This window comes from Populus trichocarpa, chromosome 6, assembly GCF_000002775.5.
Source record: "Populus trichocarpa isolate Nisqually-1 chromosome 6, P.trichocarpa_v4.1, whole genome shotgun sequence".
In the NCBI taxonomy this organism is placed as follows: domain Eukaryota; kingdom Viridiplantae; phylum Streptophyta; class Magnoliopsida; order Malpighiales; family Salicaceae; genus Populus; species Populus trichocarpa.
Window position 1 is genome coordinate 3987669 of NC_037290.2, and position 19159 is coordinate 4006827.

The 19159-nt window shown below is 31.7% G+C and overlaps 1 protein-coding gene across 1 annotated transcript; it reads left to right on the top strand.

The window, feature by feature from the left end:
• Positions 1-4181: 4181 nt before the first annotated feature.
• On the top strand, positions 4182-7164 carry LOC18099848 (probably inactive leucine-rich repeat receptor-like protein kinase At5g06940). Its single transcript, XM_006380966.3, has 2 exons — positions 4182-6539; positions 6676-7164. Exons 1-2 carry the CDS (start codon positions 4250-4252, stop codon positions 7035-7037), a joined length of 2652 nt encoding a protein of 883 aa, XP_006381028.2. The 5' UTR covers positions 4182-4249; the 3' UTR covers positions 7038-7164.
• Positions 7165-19159: the final 11995 nt, after the last annotated feature.

Below are 19159 nucleotides of genomic sequence, written 5' to 3' on the forward strand. Positions count from 1 at the left end.
AGCATGTCAGATTTCTACTCTAGGGTTAAATCCTGTAACCAAATAATTATAATCATTAATAATTGGACGAACATGGCAAGCAAACACAAAGGAGTGGTTTCCCTACCCCCACCGTCTGCTGAAAGCAAAGCTGGGTATTTGAGTGTGTGTAGTATTATTCTCATAGCTTTCTTCAACGCCATAAGTGAAATTTGATGGTAGCAAATTCTCACTAACCCCATCACGTCATGCCTGGTTTTTTCATCGAATGACAAAAAGGGTACCCCTCGAATCCATTGTTGGGACTTGAGGGAGGGGGGGACTTCTGTCTAGGGAATACTACAAACAAAATACTTCGCACAAACACCCATAAACCTCCCATGTGTCTCTCTCTCAGCCTAGCAAAATCAAAATTTGTATCTTTTATCGTCTTGGATGCTCTCTCTCTCTCTCTCTCTCTTATTTTTAAAGTTGACTATTGATTGTATACAAGAGAATATGTGCTCAAAACTTTTGGGAATCTGTAAATTTCAGCAGATAACATTGTTTATACTTTCAAGTAAACAGGCTCATGCTTAAATAGTTATTGTTATAGTACAAAGTTTAGGGCATCGCTTGTTGTTGAACAACTAGTAATTGGTTGACATTCTAAACTACGAGTCAATGAGTCATATGCCAAAAGATGAACTTGTCATTTGAAATATGTGCGGGAGAAAAGCAAAACTCATCCCCGGCAAACCCATGGCGGTGAGCTTGAATGGCATGAACTATGTGCCTAAAAAGGGCTGACTGTTTAGCAAAAACTAATTAAGCAGCCTGGCAGGCAGCTTGTATTAGAAAATCTTTAATCATTTCCTTGATTACTCTTGATTGCACAACAAGGACTTCGCGAATGATGGTGGGTTGACACAAAGTATCTGGCATTTGCTTTTAATTTTTTCTTGGAACCTCTTTTGGGTAAATAGTGAGTAGGAATTATGAGTTAACATGGCCTCCTTTTAGTAATTGCACTGGACTAATAATGTACTATAGTTGGAAAAGCTACTCGCATCCATGCTTGCGACTATACAAGATCCATTCGGCAAATCTTGTTCATCATTCAAAAAAAGAAAATCACCCGTGAATTTTGCTATAATAGTTGTTTTTCTTCACGCCATAACCACATTGAATAATTATTCTCATTTGTTGTAAAGTGCTAGCTAGCGGTTAGAATGTTCCTCGAGACTCTAAAAAGATGGTTCGGATAGTAAGAAGAAGGCTCACTCACTCGTAGCTATGAAGTTTAAGTGATGTAAATAGCTTTTTGGAGAAGAGACACATCTGTATTCGATAAATCCAATTCATAGGTTTTGGCTACAGTGTAAATTATGTTATTTTAGCTCTTATAAAACTAATATTTTAAATACAATTAAGATCAAATACCAAACAGTTAATCTCTCTACTGTCTTTGCCTTATCATACTTAGCATAATTTATCCATTAGAAAAAGAAAAAAAAAGCATTAGCGAAGAAAAGCAATGTAATTTTCAAATGAAATTACAAAGCATCACAATCAATGCAAATATGTGGAAAATAATCAATTAAATCTCCCTATACACAAATATAATTATAACCAGTCAATAAAATTTTCACTGTCGAGCCAAAGCCTTAAGCCCCTTTTGTTTGCAAGTAAAGTAGTTTCTTGGGATGCTTTTAAAGCAGGCCTGACAGTGAAATTTTTTAGCAGATCTTCCGTCACAGGATGCAATAATGGTGTTTGTCTTCCATCTTTACACTTTCACAGTTAAAAAGTCAAAACTTTCACCAAAAAGGTCAACCATAAAGTAAGCAGTAAACCTGTTTCAGTTTTTCAGCACTGTATTTTTACTCTGCAGTGATGTACTAGCCTCATTGCTAGCAATGGACTACAGCCATGCTTCACTCAAAACCTCCCCATTGGTCAGTTCTGATCTCCACTGAAGCTGCTCTTTATTTCTCTCAAAAATCCCTATTCATTCGATTCAGGTTTTTATAAACAACATTGTTTTTAAAAGAAATTAAAAAAAATAAATGGGTTTTTGACTAAATCAACAAAGTCATAAATAAATTCAAGTTTTTAATCAAATTACAGTGGATTAATCGTTTCTATTTTTCATGGAACCTAAACTAGATTAGATTAAGTTTAGAATTAACCTGATCAACTCATTTAACTATTTCGAGTTTCATAACAGTGAACAAACCCTTACCTGTGGTTTGAAAAAAAAAAAAAAAAAACTAAATCATGATGGCTATGTGAAAGTCATGCCATTGAATGCAAGTTCTAGTTTAAATAATTAGCCATCGATGGTCAAAATATCTTAGGATTAACTGAGTCATGCCATTACATAATTATTGAACCCATATATATTTTTATAAAATATCTCATTGGATTTGTACTAGAGATGAAAATGTTGAGAGCAAACTCACTTAATTACAATTATCTAATTATAAAGCATCCAGTGATAGTCACTTAACAATGAATTAGCAGAAAAAACAAGTCTTCCTTTGATTTAATATAGCCTAGAGTCCCCATTTGTTTTTTTAAAAAATCAAGAATCCTATCGACTCTCCAAGAAATAATATAAAAAAAGGTTAAGTGACAAGGACAAGGACTCAAATTTAAGAGTTTGTCTCGTTTCCCCTACGCACAGACGCACAGTTACGTGATAAGTTTGAGAAGAAACTAAAAATAAAAATTTTGGTATGCATCGAAAGATCCCAATGTTTTCACTGTTCATAATGTGAAGAAGGAAGATGCTTGAAGTACTTGCAGGAAAGTTGAGAAATTTTTTAGAGATTTATAGAACCATCCTAACTTCATCAATCGTCACGTATTCGCCTGTGCTGGGACCGATCTTTGATTAGATTCTCTGCCAGTCAAAGATGGCCCTCATGGATACTGAAATTTTTTAATAAAAATAAAAGAAATTCAGATAGATCTTCTTCAACATTTGAAGAAAACAAATTAATTGGACAGCTCCATCTCCATGACATGACCTCGTGAATTCAGATAGATCTTCTTCAACATTTGAAGAAAACAAATTAATTGGACAGCTCCATCTCCATGACATGACCTCGTGAATTCAGATAGATCTTCTTCAACATTTGAAGAAAACAAATTAATTGGACAGCTCCATCTCCATGACATGACCTCGTGAATTCAGATAGATCTTCTTCAACATTTGAAGAAAACAAATTAATTGGACAACTCCATCTCCATGACATGACCTCACGAATTCAGCGATAAGACCGGGTGATCTTTCTGGTGTATCAGAAAAAACCCGTCAAAATCCATGCAAAACTGTAACTAGACCATGACCCTACACCAAAATTTCTCTATCAGTTTATTCTTCTTCTTCTTCTTCTTAACGACGTTGTTATTTTGTTTTTTTAATGTTATTGCTAACAACAAGGGATAAGCTAAAAAATTCTTGTTTATTCAATTTTGCATCGCAATTAATTTTTATATTAATTTTATCTTTTAATTAAGTTTTTTTTATTCATGTTTGATAATCATTTCATCCAGATTTTACTTTTATTTTATAATAAATAATATAATTATATAAGAAACTTGATTTTATCCAGCTTGAGAGCCACCAAGTGTCGAACATCATATCAACATTATTACAAGTCAAGACTATCCCTTCAAGATTTTATCCCTTCAAGATCAGCCATGAGATGACCTAGGATTTAACCCTAGAGTAGAAAATATTGTTAACCATCGATCGATCTAACACATTAGGTTGATATGTTAATTAAGATTATTTATTTTTCAAACCATCTTACAGATAGATTTTATATTAACTTGGTATATTTAATACATTTACGAAAATAAAATATGATTTTAAAACTTGAATTCAAAAAATCAATAAAAGTAGTAGTGTTAGACATCGAACTAACACAGTGGTTTGTCCACGCAGAAAGAGATTTGTTTGGTGGCAAAAACCCGTTCCAAAAATACTGACCAACGAACAGTTTTAATTTAATTTAAAGCAAACCCTACCTAAAACCCTAAAAAGGGTAACTGCAGAAACCTCTCTGTTTAATATTCTTTAAAATCTGAATCACTGTTTGTTCTTACTTTAACCCAAAAAAAAAAAAAAAAAAATTTACATTTACAATGACTTCTTTGTACATGTATATATATATACCCTTCCCTTCCTAACCCATCAACATCTGGCAATCCATTTACTTAACTGATAAATAGATAACATTGAAAAGAACACAACCGAGCTTTCTCCGAGTCTCCTCCAATGGCCACCACCTGCACATGCACTTTTGTTCTCTGCCTTAGCCTCACATTCTTCATGTTTAGTTCAGCTTCTTCAACTGAAGCAGATGTCCTCCTTTCTTTCAAAGGCTCCATTCAAGACCCCAAGAACACTCTTTCAAGCTGGTCCAGCAACTCAACTGTCCATTACTGTAACTGGACTGGAATCACCTGCACTACTTCACCTCCACTCACTCTAACTTCTCTCAACCTTCAAAGTTTGAATCTTTCTGGTGAAATCTCTTCTTCAATTTGTGAGCTAACCAATTTGGCTCTTCTCAATCTTGCTGACAATTTTTTTAACCAGCCTATACCTTTACACCTTTCTCAGTGTAGTTCTTTGGAGAGTTTGAATCTTAGTAACAATCTCATTTGGGGTCCTATCCCAGATCAGATTTCCCAGTTTCATTCTTTGAGAGTTTTTGATCTTAGCAAGAACCATATTGAGGGAAGGATTCCAGAAAGCTTTGGCTTATTGGAGAAGTTGCAAGTACTCAACTTGGGAAGCAACTTGCTTTCAGGTAGTGTTCCTTCTGTATTTGTGAATCTCACTGAGCTTGTTGTTCTTGATCTGTCTCAGAATGTGTACTTGATGAGTGATGTTCCTAGTGAGATTGGGAAACTTGGGAAGCTTGAGCAGCTTTTGTTGCAAAGTTCTGGTTTTTATGGTCAAATTCCTGATTCTTTTGTGGGTTTGCAAAGTTTAACCATTTTGGACCTCTCACAGAACAATCTAAGTGGTATGATTCCTCAAACACTAGTGTCTTCTCTTAAGAACTTAGTGTCTTTTGATGTTTCTCAAAACAAGCTTTCAGGGTCATTTCCAAATGATATATGCAGTGCACCAGGCCTTAAAAACCTTGGTCTCCACACTAATTTCTTCAATGGTTCGATACCAAACTCCATTGGTGAATGCTCTAATCTTGAGAGGTTTCAAGTTCAAAACAACGAGTTTTCTGGTGATTTCCCAGCTGGGTTGTTGTCACTAAGCAAAATAAAGCTCGTTAGAGCTGAAAATAACAGATTTTCTGGTGCAATACCAGATTCAATGTCAATGGCAACTCAATTGGAGCAAGTACAGATAGATAACAACAGCTTCACAGGAAAAATCCCCCATGCTCTTGGTTTGGTTAAGAGCTTGTATAGATTCTCTGCATCTCTTAATGGTCTCTATGGTGAATTACCTCCAAATTTTTGTGATTCTCCTGTTATGAGTATCATAAACCTATCCCACAATTCTCTTTCTGGCCAAATTCCAAAGATGAAAAAGTGCAGGAAACTGGTCTCCTTGTCTTTGGCAGACAATAGTCTTAGTGGGGAAATCCCTCCATCCCTTGCCGATTTACCAGTGCTGACTTACCTTGATCTTTCTAATAACAATCTCACTGGTTCAATCCCTCAAGGGCTTCAAAATTTGAAGCTTGCACTCTTCAATGTATCCTTTAATCAACTATCCGGAGAAGTCCCTCCTGATCTAGTCTCTGGACTCCCTGCTTCATTCTTGGAAGGAAATCCTGGCCTTTGTGGCCCAGGATTGCCCAATTCTTGTTCGGTTGATCTGCCAAGACATCATAATCCTGTTGGTCTTAGTGCATTAGCATGTGCCCTTTTATCTATAGCATTTGGCTTGGGAATTTTGCTTGTTGCTGCTGGGTTTTTCGTGTTCCATCGATCCACTAAATGGAAATCTGAAATGGGTGGTTGGCATTCGGTGTTTTTCTACCCTCTCAGAGTCACAGAGCATGATTTAGTCGTTGGGATGGATGAGAAAAGTGCTGTTGGAAGTGGTGGAGCTTTTGGTAGAGTGTACATTATAAGTTTACCAAGTGGTGAACTGGTTGCTGTAAAAAAGCTAGTCAATATCGGGAACCAATCTTCAAAAGCATTAAAGGCTGAGGTCAAGACATTAGCCAAGATCAGGCATAAGAACATCATTAAAGTTCTTGGATTTTGTCATTCAGAGGAATCAATCTTTCTAATCTATGAGTACTTGCAAAAGGGGAGCTTAGGGGATTTAATTAGCAGAGCAGACTTTCTGTTGCAATGGAGTGATAGGTTGAAGATTGCCATTGGGGTTGCTCAAGGATTGGCATACCTTCACAAACATTATGTCCCACATTTACTTCACAGAAATGTTAAGTCCACGAATATCCTTCTGGATGCGGATTTTGAACCAAAGCTCACGGATTTTGCTCTCGACCGAATTGTGGGAGAAGCTGCATTTCAAACAACAATTGCTTCAGAATCTGCATACTCTTGCTACAATGCTCCTGGTATGATTCTTTCACTCATAGTTAGTATTTTGTATTTACAGAAATCAGATTGTTCTTTCGGAGTTTATAACTCTGCATCACAGAATCACATTGCCAGTGTTCTTCGAATCGTTCTCTCACCATTCATTGATTGCAGAATGTGGATACACGAAGAAAGCAACCGAGCAAATGGATGTTTACAGCTTTGGTGTGGTGCTACTAGAGCTGATAGCAGGCCGACAAGCTGATCAAGCAGAATCAGTTGACATTGTGAAGTGGGTGCGAAGGAAAATCAACATCGCTAATGGAGCAGTCCAAGTTCTCGACTCTAAGATATCAAACTCTTCCCAACAAGAGATGCTAGCAGCCCTAGATATTGCCATCTATTGCACTTCTGTGCTACCGGAGAAACGACCATCAATGCTTGAAGTCACTAGAGCTCTCCAGTCTCTAGGCTCAAAAACTCACCTTTCAGATTCGTACTTGTCCACTCCTGAGGAGAACTCTGTTCCAGTATAAATATTTAAAACAAAAGATTAGCCCCCCCCCTCCCTATGCTTCTGGTCTTTGTATGTAAATGAAACTTGATTTTATTTATCTCATTTCGACTTTCCTCTGATAAAAAGCAAAAAAAAGTTTCAGGTTGTATGGTATTCTCTGCCCTACCAGACTTTAGGTTTGGGGTTTTGGACCTTTTGGCTGATACAAATAGAACTTGGGTTACTTCATAAGTAGTTGTATGGGAGTGAGTATTTTATCTTAAAAAAATATATTAAATTAATGTTTTTTTAATATTTTTTAATAATTTTAACATCCGATCTAAAAAATAAAAAAAATATTTTAATTTATTTTCAAGTAAACTATACATTAATATTTTCCATCCTTTCCAATTTTTTCTAGTGTCTAAAAGCAATTGAATTAAGACATGGTTATTTTCTTTAAGTATTCAATTTCTATTAAATTGGTTGATTTTTTTTTTGTTTGCTATATAATAAAATATAAATCATCAATATGTAATAGTAAAACATGTGTAATTCTAAACGTTTCTACCAATAATTAAGACACTTGGCTTGCTTATGTGTTAATTTTAACCAATAATATTTTTCCATGTATTAGAAAATCAACACTCATATAGATAAAAATATAATTAAAAAATTGATATCAATTTGAAAAAAAGAGAAAATATAAGAAAATTTTTAATGAAAAACTTTGAATTATGATGTCTTAGAATATATTTATTGTAATTTATTTTTACTTAAACTAATTAAAAGCTCATATCATAAGCTTCGATTATATATATATATATATATATTAAAATTTACATATAATTTTTATTTTTCCATGGACGCATGGTTTCCCTTAGCAAGAAATAACGAACTGGATTTTGGCCCATGTTCAAGTTTCCTTTTGAGCCTCCCATAATACACAAGTCTCCAATTTGGTCCCTTTTGTCTACACAATACGCATTCAGTAATAAAAGCCAGGCTCGAAGCACAATTTAACTATTTCGTCACTTGCATGAAAAACTCTAGTGATTTTGCCCTTGTCAATGACAATAAAAAGTATCATTTACTTCCAGTTAGGGGTGATCAATTTCGGTTCGGTTAGGTTTTTATCAAAACAAGTAACCAAACTGAATTTTTTTTTTTTAAAAAACCGAAACCGGGTCAAACCGACCGGTTTCGGTTCGGTTTGGTTTTTTAGGACAAAAACCGATTAAAACCGGTTTGGCTCAATTTTTCCGGTTTTGGCCCGGTTTTTTCTGGTTTTGGCTCGGTTTTTTTGGTTTGGCTCGGTTTTTCCGGTTTGGCTCGGTTTTTTTCCAGTTTTTTTGGGTTTCGGTTTGGTTCGGTTTGGTTTTTTCAGTTTTTTGTTATAAAACCGAACCGAATCGGCCAGTTTTTTCAAAATTTTAATCGGTTTTTTTTTCGGTTCGGTTTTTTCGGTTATTTTTTTTCCGGTTTTCTCGGTTTAATTGGTTTTTCAGTTTTTTTGCTCACCCCTACTTCCAGTCACCAACTCTAGCAATGCCACCACCATTTCACTAAATTTTAAATTTATTTACTAGATTTATAATTTTTTAAATAGATCAAAATTTAACTTTTACTATGTAATAAAATTAAAATTCTTAAATGAAAAGAAAAATAACATAAAATCTAAAATTAAACAAGAAATCCATAAAAATTAAAGAAAAATAATAAAATTAACTCAAATAACAATTTTAGAGCCTGATTTAGAGGTCTTCTGGATAGGGCCAATGAAGCAAGCCCATCTCATAGAACTATGCCTTAGATAGAAAATCATGGTTTCATATTGTTGCTATGATAGTCTTAACTAAGGGAATGTTTGACAGTGTGGTTGCGGTTGCTTTTCAAATAATTTTTCGTGCCGAAATACATGTCAATGATGTTTTTTTATTTTTTAAAAATCATTTTTGACATCAGCACATCAAAACGATCCAAAACATACAAAACATATTATTTTTTAGCAAAAAAATAAATTTTGAATTTTTTAGGAACGCAGTTTGCACCGCGTTCCCAAACGGTTTCTAAATCTCTCCTTAAACTTAGTTCTACCATACTAATTCATAAAATAATTTGTTAGACTATCCATGTAAAATATTTACAGTAAATCTATATTTAACTATCTAGAATCTTCAGTTATATTGACATATTCTTTAATAATATAAAGACATGCTATTTAATAATATCTTTAACTAAATCTGTATAATTTTCTATGTGTTAATATAAGGTTATTTTGTTCGACTATAATGTGAAGGGTTCAATATCATAGATCATAAAAGAACCACCTTTTGCATTCATACATAGAGGATTATATAAAACTCCTATTATTTTAAATTAATGCCATCACAAATACAATTTACACTATAATTCTAAGTTTTCCCGTAGTGTTATTAATTTTCGTATACTTTGAGAATAAATTAAATGTTGTTTAAGCTTAATTAGAAGAAAAAAGAGAGTAGAAACTAGGATAGGATTGCACTCTAAAAACACGAATACCAAGAGGTGATTGTAAATAAAAGGAAATAACATGGAAGTAATATAGAGAAATCACGGTTGGTCTCTACCTTCATCCTTCTTTACAAGGGAAAAACAAGTCTAAGGAATTGAATATAGAAAAACAAATATGGAAAATACAATCCTCCTGCATTTATTATTGCCCCCTTTGCTTAGATATTGCCAACAGAAAAAAAAAGAAAAGAAAAGTCAGAGGCCAAAAAGCAAAGATACCTCTAGGTTTGTGTTACAAATGTTGCCACTATTTGGCAGTTTTTTTATATATTTTTGTCAGTAAATTCATTTACTTTCCAAAGACAGAAACAACCAAACAAAATAAATAAAAGAAAAGTGAAGTGGCTGGGTATGAACTGCCTGGAGAAGGGGAAAAGGGGGAGAGGGAGAAAGAGAAGAAGATAGAGAGTTGCATGCAAGTTGCTGTGATCTTGGTATAGAGAAGCAATTAAATTGATTTATAATTTGTTTCACCTTCTTGTGTTGTTTTCAGAATTTTTTATTTATTCTCGATTAAATCTATATCATCTTCATTGTTAAGGACCCTTTTCTTATACATCTCTCAAATTTCAAAAGGTATGATTTGATTTCCAATTTAATCATGTATATATGATCTAACAATTTATATGTGATATTTGATTAATTGCAGTCTAGGCACCAAAGGGAATTTGGACGAAATCTTCTCTCAAGCAAGAGGTAAATATATTACATTTTTTTCTTTCATCAAAAAAGAAATTAAATGTAAAATTTTACAATTAATTATGTCTCAAAACATCATTATGCATAACCACACAATGGATTTTAATTAGAATACAATGAACACATAATAAAACTAGAGGAAAATTTAATTGCATCTACATAGCATAGTAAATGGTCTTTTTGCATGTAGTTTATGATATATTTGCCTATGCATTAATTTGGATTTGCATAATATCACATGGACATGATATGTTTGGCTTGTGATGGATCCATTCGCATGTGGTAATTCATCATTAGATTTAGTTCATATTTGTGTTTTCCAATTTGGTTAGTGTCCGAATCTCACAATGATTTCACCTAAGACTATATATGAAAGGAAGATAATCATGGAATGAATGAATTTTATCTGAAAATTATAAGATTCACTCCCAAACATTTTCTATAAGCTTGGTTTGAAGCCCGTGCAAGCAATTGTTGTATTAACAAAACTATGAGCTTATTCTTCATTTTTGTTATATATGTCATAACTATTAACTATAATATGTTTTCTAATAATATTTTTGTTAGAATCATTAATTTTACATGTATTTCTTCATTTTTGTTATGATTGTTAGTTTTAATTTGTTTTCTTTCAACTTTTTTTTTGTTAAGACCATTAATTTTACACGTGTTTCTTCATTTTTGTTAGAATCATTAATTTATATGACACGTGTTTTTTTGTTTTTTTTATAATCATTAATTTTAATTTTCTTACCATGATTTTTATTGAAGCTATTAATTTTACATGTTTTTTTTTCCTGTTGTGATTGTTTCCTTGTATAATTCTTTTTGAAACATTAACGTTACACGTGTTTCTTTGTTTCTGTTGTGACCGTTAATTTTAATGTGTTTTTTAACAATAATTTTTTATTAAAACTATTAATTTTACACGCGTTTCTTAATTTTTCTTGTGATAGTTAATTTTAATATATTTTCTCATTTTTATTAGAACCATTAATATTACATGTGTTTGTGTAAGAATTTATTGTATTAACAAAATTATGATCTTATAACTATTAATTATAATATGTTTTCTAATAACATATTTGTTAGAATCATTAATTTTATATTGTTTCTTCATTTTTTTATGATAGTTTTAATTTGTTTTCTTTGAACTTTTTTTTTTGTATTAAAAACCGTTAATGTTAATTTTACATGTGTTTCTTCATTTTTTTTATGATCATTAATTTTAACATGTTTTCTTATAATAATTTTTATTGAAACTGTTAATTTTACACGTGTTTCTTTGGTTTTGTTATAATCATTAATTTTAATTTCCTTATAATGATTTTTATTAAATCTGTTAATTTTATATGTTTTTTTTTCTTTTGTTGTGATCATTAATTTTAACATGTTTCCTTGTATAATTTTTTTAGAAACATTAATGTTACACGTGTTTTTTTATTTCTGTTGTGACCGTTAATTTTAATGTATTTAACAATAATTTTTGTTGAAACCATTAATTTTACACGTGTTTCTTCATTTTTGTTATGATTGCTAATCTTTACATATTTCCTTATAATGATTTTTGTTATAATTATTAATTTTACATGTTTTTCTTTGTTTTTGTTATAATAATTAATTTTAATTTTCTTACAATGATTTTTATTAAAGTTATTAATCTTTTTTTTTCCTGTTGTGATCGTCAATTTTAACATGTTTTCTTGTATAATGTCATATGTGTTTCTTCATTTCTGTCGTGGCTGTTAATTTTAATGTGTTTTATTATAATGATTTTTTAAAAAGTTTTTAGTTTTACACTTGTTTCTTAATTTTTATTATGATCATTAATTTTAATATGTTTGTCAGAGATAAATAAGATTTTCAAATCAATTTAAATTTGTCAGAAATACTCAGACATTCAAAATTTGTCAGAAATAAAGCTCAAAATTGATTTAGGATATACTCATGGTTGCAACTTAAGATATGAAGTACGAGTCCCGATAGTTAATCCAAATTTATCAAATAAGATGATGTTTTTTTCTATATTTTTCCATGATATCAAACCCTTCTTAGTAGTAATTATAGTATATAGGTTGTAAAAGATTTTTTTTCCATAATTATCAATTTTTGAAAAGATTGTTTTTGCATAATTGTCAAATTCTAAATCTTATCAGTTATTATTTATATATATAAGCTTAAATGATCTGTATATAGTAATATACTTGCAAGTATGCAATTATAGATAGGTAAAAATTAGAAGTACAATAATGAATATATATATATATATATATATTTGCTTTTCTTAATTATTTCGTTTAAGAAATTGAGTATAGGAAATTAAGGGACCTTACTATTTGAAAGAGTAATAGAGTTTTTTACAAAATTTTCTACTAAGTGATGTATACTCATATTCATTGGGGAAAACTTTTTAAAATCATGATAGGATAGATCTTTCACAATTAATATGGTATTATAATTATTGAATTTATAAAGGAATTTTAGTATCTCCAGCATTACTGTGTTTGAAGCAACTTGACTCTAATAATATTTTTATGCCTAATATTACAGGAGGAAAATGTTCTCTAACAATCCAAGATTGGGCCGAACTTCAGACAATCAGCGAGGTGCTGCTGCTAACTATGGAACCTCAGGTGCTGCAATTTATGAAGAAGTACCGGATGGCAGAAGAATTTCAGAATATCAAGGTGTCGAGAGGTTAGTATTGTTGCCCCCTTTCTTCCATGGTTTTCTCTGCACATACAAGAAAATAAGCTCAGGTGCCTCCTCTAATGCAAATGTAGTACCAGGGACCAAGGGCAATATGTGGCTCACGCATTCAACAATGAAGTATTTCTACCAAATCAACCATCAAGCACGGGTAAAGCTATCTTTAATTTCCAAGATTTGTTTGCTTTGCTGAAAATCATCATTTTGATTATTTAACTTCTAACTCGAAGGGTTTTTGCTAAGGACAGTAGCTACTGCATGAAGTCGGAAAATTCTAGCCATACGTACAAATCGGAATGTAGGATCCGCGATTGCATTGGTTGTCCATGTAATTCAAAAATTAGCATAAATTGTTTACTTACAATTAATATCAAGACAAAGTCATATTAATCATACAATATATTTAAGTTTAAAATAAAAGCAAAGAAAAATACTTATTTGTTGAAGTACTTTAAAATAATAAATCTTTTATCTTTAAGACTTTATTGCTTATCTTTTGATGAAAATAATGTTTGCAATAAGTCTTTTAAGATTTCTATAATACCATATAATTTAGATGCACTTTTATACAAAATATTTGAATCAAAATAAAAAGACTTGATTATCTCTCAATAAAGTGAACTTAAACTCTATATTTAAGAGAAAAATCAAAACATATAAAAGAAAAAGAAACACTAAAAATGAGACGAGGAAAAATGTGTAAAAATATACAAAAAAACTTGTTGAAAACTCTACCTTCACCCCCTTTTTATAATGGATTTTGGGAGTTAAAAAAGTTAAAAAATTAATTATGGTAATAATTGGAAATAACTTTCACCATTATTAATCTTTGATTAGACACCGTAAATCAAGAATTAAACCTAAATATCTTGGAAATAAATCTGAATTTTTTACGTGAAAAAACTTTTTAGGTTTGAAAAAAAAAATGCTTTTAGAAGAGAGACTGTTCATGTTATAACATTCATGGGTTGGACTGGACACAAATTAGATTAGAAAAAATAATTCTTTATAGGCCAGCCAATAATTATAATAGATTGGCCAAAAAAATAATATTTTATGGTCTAAAATATTATTTATAATAAACCCAAACTCAGGCCCAGACCGGTGCTTGTGTGTGTGAGTTTAAGCCTAAAAACCACTTTACTTATGACCTCTCCCCTATAAAAGCTTGGGTGTTCTTTGAGTCTAATTTTAACTTCTTAACTTTTCACTATATAAACATTAATAAAGTTTTGTTTCATTCCAATGTGGAATAGAGTTCTTTTAAAGAGTTTTAGATTTCACCAATACATGTCAACTAATAGTTCTTTGAAAACCAATTTTTCATTCACCCACAATTTATTTAAATCATGTTAATATTTTATATTAAAGAGTTTATGTTGGAGTGTTTCAATAGAAAAAATTAGAGAGTGGGAAAACTGTTTTTATTCATTGCATGTGTCGTATATAAATATAGATTACAAAGTGAACTTTTGAATTATTAGATATCATAGAATATTAATCATTCATTATCTGAAACTACCTAATCTTTTTAAATTTAAATAATTCTAATTGTATATCATAATATCTTTAATACCTCCTTTTAAGCCTATCATTGGTTGGGAAAAATAAAAAGCTTTGTATTTAAAAAATAAGAATATATGACACTTGCAAGTGGCTTTGTAAATATATATACTAGTTGATCTTTGCTAGAGATATACTGAACTTTAATGTTATCATTTTCTACATTCTCTTTAACAAAATAAAAGTCAATTTCTACGTGTTTTGTCTTAACTTTAAAAATAGGATTAAAGATAAGTAAGCAGCTCCAACATTATCACATCATAAGACAATAGAGTTGTCAACTTCTTGACCAATTTCCCTCATTAGTGATCATAGCTAAATGATTACAAAAGTGACATTAGCAATTGTCCTATATTCTTCTTCACTATATTCTTCTTCACTAGATGATCTTAACACTATTTTTTTTCTTAGTTGACTAGGAAATCAAGTCTTCTTTCTAAAAACACTGCATAACCTCTTATACTTCGTCTGTCATCCTATGTGTTTGCCCAATCCATATCAAAAAATTCATGTAACTATATTGTTGCAAAGGAGAAAATAAAAGACCTAGTCAATTGTTTCTTCAAGATATTGTAGAACTTTTTTACAACTTTGACAATGTATAGTGGTAGGATTAGACATATATTGACATATCTTGTTGACAACGATGTAGGTTATGTCAGGTCTTGTTAAGCAAGCATATTACAAAGAGCTAACAACTTGACGATACATTTGCGGGCCATTTATTGGATCACCATTCAAAATGTTTAGTTACAAATTGGAAGGAAGAGGGTTTTTTCTGACTCAGCACCATCCATCTAAGTTTTGGCCATCAAATATTGAAGATAATTGTGCTGTGATAGTAGAATATCATTGTCATGTCTAATTACTTCAATACCTAAAAAGAAATGAAGATCATCGAAATCTTTTAAATGAAACTGAAGGTTCATCTTTTATGGTGGGATTGGTCCCTATGATAACCATATCATTTACATAAACAAGTAGATACAAGATTTCAATACCATGTTTAATTATAAATAAAGAAAGAATCAATATGTGAACCTATAAATCCAACAATAAGCAAAATAAATAAAAAAATCAACCTTTAGAACCTTGCCCCCCATAAATAGACTTTTGTAATTTAGATATATATTGAGGGCATCCATCATCAACAAAGCCATGTGGTTATGCCATAAATATCTATGTTTTGAGAGTGTTGTTAAGAAATGCATTGGAGATGTTTAATTGTTTTAATATCCACCTTTTAGAAATTACAATAATGAAGATTGCCCTAATCGTTGTGGCCTTAATACTGGGCTAAAAGTAGTTGAGTAATTGATTTCATTTTATTGGGTATAACCCTTTGCCACTAATATCGCTTTGCATCTTTCTACCGACCCATCTGCCTTGTATTTGAGCTTGAGTACCTATTTATTGCCTGTAGCATTAGCATTGAGTGTTTTTGAAACCAAAATCCACATGCTATGAGAAATAAATGTTGTAAACACAGCTATTATGACAATTCTCCACCATGGTCCGCAGCGAAACCTGTTGTTAAAAATTTCTTAGCATGCTATATCTTCCATGCTTGCAATATTATAGCCGTTGTGAGTTTTTTTTTTTTTTTGCGGTAAATCAGATATATTGAAACTACTCTTCACGCCTTAACTATTTCCTAATTAAGTAATTCCTTATTTAGTTCATTTACACTAATGATTCCATTTAAGCAGTGTCAGGTAACAAAGAAGAGGATGCAATAACTCGCGATTTGGATTCATCTACACAACTGATTATTTTCCCGGTACGCTCCATTTGATGTTTAGATTAATAGATAGAGATGCTATCATAGAAAGTATATATTAAAAACTTTTTATATATAAATAAATAAATAAATAAATCTCTCGTTAAGTGTCATAGATTAAGTTCACTAATTGGTGAAATTTCTAAGTCATTATTGCTTATGAAATTAATTTTTATGTTACAGCAGATACCCAGCCATGCTGAGGAAGTAGGAACTATGGCACAAATGACTCGTGACCAAGATGTTGCCAATTTTAATAGGTAAAGAGAAGGCCTAAAGATCCATCTCTTTTCAATATCTCATTGATTCTTGCAGTACAATATTTCTGAATTTGTTTCTTGGTTTCTCCTTTAGGCCAAGAAATGACTTGACAAGATCAGGCAAATCTAGATTTCGTGGAGTTGCAAGTTATTCAAAGTCATTATGGCTAAAAAAACTTTGAGTTTTAGAAATCTGGCGTTGATAAAAAAATCTAGATTACCAAGATGTTAACTCAATTATATTTATTTTAATCATTTATATCTATTTAGTAACTGATTATGGACTCAATTTTCATTTTATTTCGAACAGGCATATTGACGACGGCACTAGCATATGGCAAGCTTGGAGTCCATCGGGTGAACATATCTTGAACATTTTTGGTTAGTCTTTGCTTTCTATATTCTGAAGAGTCAGTTTGGTATCATTTCTACGTTTTGATTTTGTTTTTAAGAACTAGAAAATAAAAATAGGAAACTTGTATTTTTTTTGTGATTTTTTTCATAAAAAACAAAATAGTTTTAAAAGACTTGAATAGCCGTTGTTGATTTTGCTTTAAGAAAACAATCCAAAACATATAAGTTTTATATTCTATTTCTAAACAATAAATGATATAGAACAAACCCTAGTCAGTCCACTGTGAATTCCAATTGTTTTCATAGAAAACTAAAACATAAAGAATTTGCTTTGCATATGTTTGTATCGAATCAGAGACGGAAGAGGAAGCAGCAATTGCTTTCGACCTAGCATGCATAAAGCAGAAAGGATACCAAGCAATCACCAACTATGACATAAGATACTATGATGTTGAGGCAATGATCAATGGCAACACACCCAGGCTGCCACAAATGGAAGTGGAAACAACATGTCCTGTGACAGCACCAGTGCAAGCTTACCCTCACGGGATAAACACAAACGATGATGGATACAGCAACAACATCCAACCTACAATCTACCATGCTCGAGGGTTCCGTCCAGCAAAAGAAGGTCTGCCAAACTTTGTAGAGATCTTGGGTCTTGTGAGGCAGGATAATGGATCAGGGTTAAGGTTCCAACATGGAGATTTTAGCCCTTTTAACATCTACCGAAAGCAAAAGGTAAGAAAACCAGCAGTTCGACACACTGCTTTTGGCCTTGGACATGCAGCTGCAAGTGCATTTCAATCTTACGAGCAAACAGAAATTATTGGTGATCATCAGTACTCCTCTTTTGCACCTCAGTCGGCACAAAACGCTTGGTCGTTCCCGCCTTACTCCTTCAACTTTGAGAATGAGCAGAGGTTGAATACTGTAGGACTAGGGTTTAAACATTCAAGCACAAGCCGTTTCAAGGTTTACAAGAGGAACACCATGTGGAAAGGGAAAGCAAAGGTGAACTTCTGATCCTTGAACCATATGTTATATATGAACTCAGCTATGTTTTATTTGCAAGAACATTTTTTTTTTTTTTATCATGGATGATGTTTGCTAATTAGAGACTATATGACTACAACTTCAATTAGAAATTTCTGCTTTGCCTATTTTAAGGACAATTTGTTTGATATCCTGATAGTTTTTGGCCTCGTAATCCTGCAGTTTCCTGTTTTAAAGATAGTAATTTTATGATTGCCAAGCAATAACTAGCGATTAAGGTTTGCAGCAATGGTTGAAATCCTAAAGATGTAGAGACCTAGACTTAATTAAAGTGTAAGTTAATCCAAGAATAATAAATAAGAAAATGAGTTTTTCATACTCCACTTGAAGAATGATTTCAGTTCAACCAAGTATAGCCCATTGCACTTGAGTTAGGCTTCGGGCTCAGAGGCTTCGGCTCTAAGCCCTGAACAACCAACGCCAACCCTCTTTGAACCTCTCAAATAGCTTCGCTGGATTATAAACCTCTATCTATTGTCAGTTGAAAAGGTAAAAATATATCCATGGGACTCTAGCTCCATGGGTATCAATACCCTCCCTTTAGGAAGGAGGTTGAATGTTCGAAGCAAACCTAAATCTTGATTATTTAATATACAAATTAAATCTTTTAGAGTTTATTTGGAATTTTTTTAGAGTTTATTTGGAATGCGGTAACGATTGTTTTTTAAAGTTTTTTTTTATTTTAAAATATATTAAAATAATATTTTTTAAAAAAAAATTATTTTTGATATCATCACATCAAAATATAAACTAAATCTTTTAGAGTTTGTCTGAAGTGTGGTAACGATTGCTTTTTAAAGTTTTTTTTATTCTAAAATATATTAAAATAATATTTTTTATTTTTTAAAAATTATTTTTGATATTAGCATATCAAAATAATCTAAAAATATTAGATAAAAATACTAATTTAAAGTAAAAAAAATAAAATAAATTTAAAATTTTTAAAAATACTTTTAAAACGTAACGTGAAACTCACCTTGATCCATCAAAATAAGTTCACAGCTTGGGACAATAAAAAATCGGATCTGAACTCATCAACTCCCCCTGTCTGAGGTCAAGTCTAGACCACTAGTTTAGCTGCTAGCCTGCTACTGCTATGTAGAGTATGGCAAAAGCTTGCAAACAGAAACCTCTGACAGATTGGAGCATGACTGCTGTTTTCTACACGACTCTCAACTCTCAAGCACA

Coding starts and splice junctions, on each gene's coding strand:
- LOC18099848 (XM_006380966.3), top strand. CDS start 4,250: ATGGCCACCACCTGCACATGCACTTTTGTTCTCTGCCTTAGCCTCACA. Junction 6,540..6,675: donor CTCTTGCTACAATGCTCCTG/GTATGATTCTTT, acceptor CATTGATTGCAG/AATGTGGATACACGAAGAAA.